The sequence below is a fragment of the Arachis duranensis genome, chromosome 6, assembly GCF_000817695.3.
Source record: "Arachis duranensis cultivar V14167 chromosome 6, aradu.V14167.gnm2.J7QH, whole genome shotgun sequence".
Classification (NCBI taxonomy): domain Eukaryota; kingdom Viridiplantae; phylum Streptophyta; class Magnoliopsida; order Fabales; family Fabaceae; genus Arachis; species Arachis duranensis.
In genome coordinates this window covers 82,264,999-82,268,117 of record NC_029777.3, presented here as the reverse complement: position 1 = coordinate 82,268,117, position 3,119 = coordinate 82,264,999, and the positions used below count along the sequence as shown (strand labels likewise).

The 3,119-nt window shown below is 25.7% G+C and overlaps 1 protein-coding gene across 1 annotated transcript in view; it reads right to left on the bottom strand.

The window, feature by feature from the left end:
• The window catches only part of LOC107494273 (zinc transporter 5-like), a 12,471-nt gene extending 9,682 nt beyond the window's left edge, over positions 1-2,789 (bottom strand). The window contains exons 1-2 of the mRNA XM_021124933.2: positions 2,202-2,789; positions 1,885-2,034 (exon numbers count right to left, since the gene is read on the bottom strand). Of these exons, the coding sequence (XP_020980592.1) occupies positions 1,885-2,034; positions 2,202-2,786 (735 nt within the window). The 5' untranslated portion in view covers positions 2,787-2,789. The remainder of the gene's footprint in view (positions 1-1,884; positions 2,035-2,201) is intronic.
• Positions 2,790-3,119: the final 330 nt, after the last annotated feature.

The following is a 3,119-nucleotide window of genomic DNA, read 5'->3' as shown; positions in this document are numbered from 1 at the left end:
CTTTTTATGAAAATGCCAGCTATTAACTAAAATTCATTGCGCGTTGAAAAAATTGAATGATAGAGAACAATTTGACATTTTGACTATCATTTTAAAATACATTATATAATTATATATTATTAGATTCTGATACGTGTAGTTTGAAGAGGAATTTTGAGAAATAATAAAGCAAATATATGACATAAGTTTCGTAATATTTTGACTATTATTTTTAAATATATTATATAATTATATATTATCTGATTCTGATGTCGTGTAGTTTGAAGAGGAATTTTGGAAAATGATGGGACAAATATATGACATAAGTTTTGTAATAATTTATTTTTTATTATTGAATTAAGTAAAATTTCTTTCTTTTTTTGCTTTGACCTCTCAGCCTAGATCTCTTTTTAAAGATGTCAATAATCTTGTGACACCAACGAATGAGAAGTGAGAATGAAGTTATATTTTTTGTTAATAATCTTTATTTTTATTGATAAATTTTTGGGTAGGTTTCTTTTAAATCAGTTGTAGTACAAAGCGAACCATGCTTTTGAAAAAAATATGGACACTAGTGAAACAGAGGACGACGAAGATTAAAGCAAATATCTTGACATTTTTTCATAGAAGTTATTTATATTTTTTCTTTAAATTTATGTATTTTTTTCTTTATAAATTAGGGTTTAGAATTTTAATTTGGTGAATAAGATGAAAAGAATAATAAGAGTATTTTAAGAGAAAAAAATTGAATGGCATTATTATTATTATTTGATATTTATGAGAGTTTACTATTATATAGAATCAGAACTAATAGGATCTTTCACCAAATTAACTAATGGTTAATTAAAAATATTAAACAAAAATAAATATTAAAGGTTATAATTTTGTTTAAATTATTGATAGTCAATTTTGTCAGCATTTTAAATTTTTATAATAAAAAATAATTATTTATTATTTACAAAATAACTGATGATGTATTACCACATTAATAGAAGTAATTAATTTTTTAATTTATTACTTAAAAAGCCGGTCATTTAAAATATATAAATTTAATTAGATTTTTATGTAAAAGTATGTACATTAAAGTATATAAAAATTAAACTAATGTTCTTTATATTAAAATTTGAAATCAAAAAAACAAACACAGCAAGTCTCTAAACATTCTTTATAACGAGATAAATTTATGTCTCCATTTTATTATCTTCTTTTTCCTGAATGGGTGTGATTTCAAATAATAGTATACTAATCTGACTAACCATCTTTCTATGTTTTCAAATGGGTTACATATAAGTTTTTACAAAAAAAAAATAAACGTCCATAGCCTATTATTTTATTTAGGGTAATATTCCAAATTAATTTTCAAAAAAATTTTAGTCGAGTAATTTATTTTCAATAAATTTTAGTCACTAAATCAGTTTCTAATTTTTTTTATTAGATAAATTTTGATTAAAAATTAGATAAATTAATCTCTATATCATAGTTTAATAAAAGATATAACCGTCTCTAAAAATTTATAAACTTCTCAAATCAAATCTTTTATATAAAAAACGATGGAGTTGAATTTGTTTAACAAAATAAAAATTTAAAATCTAATTTAATGATTAAAATTTTTTAAAAACAAAAATATTCAGACTAAAAATTTTTTAAGAATTAATTTAAAGTATTACTCTTTTATTTGCTCGTTTACTTTTTTGGAAGCACATTAACCGTAATCTCCTAACACCGAAATCAATTTTATCATAATTTTTGAAGGTTTCTTTATTTTATTAAAAAAATTAATTCTTTAGTTTAAAACACACGGCTAATAATATATTTTCATATAACCACTAATTTAGCCTTTAAATGTTACTAATCTTGGATAATAATATAAACAGGTGATTATAAATTAAATATTTAAAGTAGTACCTGAGTTATGCAGCTTCCAAGTCCGATACCTTCAAAGAACTGATGGAATGTCAACGCAGCAACGAGGGGTCTTATTGTTTCTGAACTCATTGATGCTCCCAAGGTGATTCCTATTACGATAGAATGGACAACGATTCCTAACTCCAACACCTATAGTCAAATTCTTTCAAAATAATTATTATTATAAATCAAAAATTTCAAAATCAATTAGAGTAGTTTGGCAATTCTATTGCTAGTCAATAAAATCAAAGAATATAAAACTGCACATATATAGTTTACCTGAGTTGTTCTTAAAAAAACTGCACATATACAGTTACCTGTGATATGACGCGATGACGAAGTAGCTCTGAAGACTTACTGGGAACAAAGCCATGTGCATGAGCATGTGTTTCGTGGAGGTGAAGATCTTTTTCTGTATCTGTGGAAGTCTCTACTTGTGCCTCTTGGAAATGCGATTTTTGAAAATAAGCAGTGGCATAAGCATCAACCATAAGGGTTCCCATACTAGTGCACATGGCCACAAATCCAGTGAAAGGAAAATCTCCCCAAGGATGATCGTGCAAACAAGGTGAAGTTAGATTCTCGAACGCATCCGGCAACACATGAATAAATCCGGTGGCCAATATGACACCTGCCGCAAAGGCCTTAATTAAGAGGAAGATGTCTTTTTCTGGACTTATTGCAGGTATGAGTTTGCCGAGAAATGGAATACAAACACCAATTGTACTGGCAATTAGAATGGATATAATAGCTGCTATCTTTAACTTCAGCGACTTGCCTTTGTCTTGGACTTCTTTTGATTCATCACAGGTGCACTCAGAAACAACTACACTTGGGACAACAAGCAAAATAAGAATGCCATAGATCAAGAGTACTTGGGTATTTTGATTCATCTCATTCATAGTGAAAGTGTATTGAAATCAGTGTGTATGTAAGAAATTGAACAAAAATAAAATTATATTTATAAGAGACCAACATTATCATTCCAAAATAATTTTATAATTGAAAAATATTTGTCGACATAATAACTTATAGATCTTAAAGATTACTATAATTTGACCAATATAATATTATATTTTTTAAGTGTATTCACCTAATTAAAGATCAACTCTTTTAATATATCAACTTTTATTTATGAGGTAAGTAGTGCATTAAAGTACATCCACATTTTATTAATAATATTTTTAATAATATTTTTAGTGTTAAAATACTTGATTTTTTTAACTCAAATATAC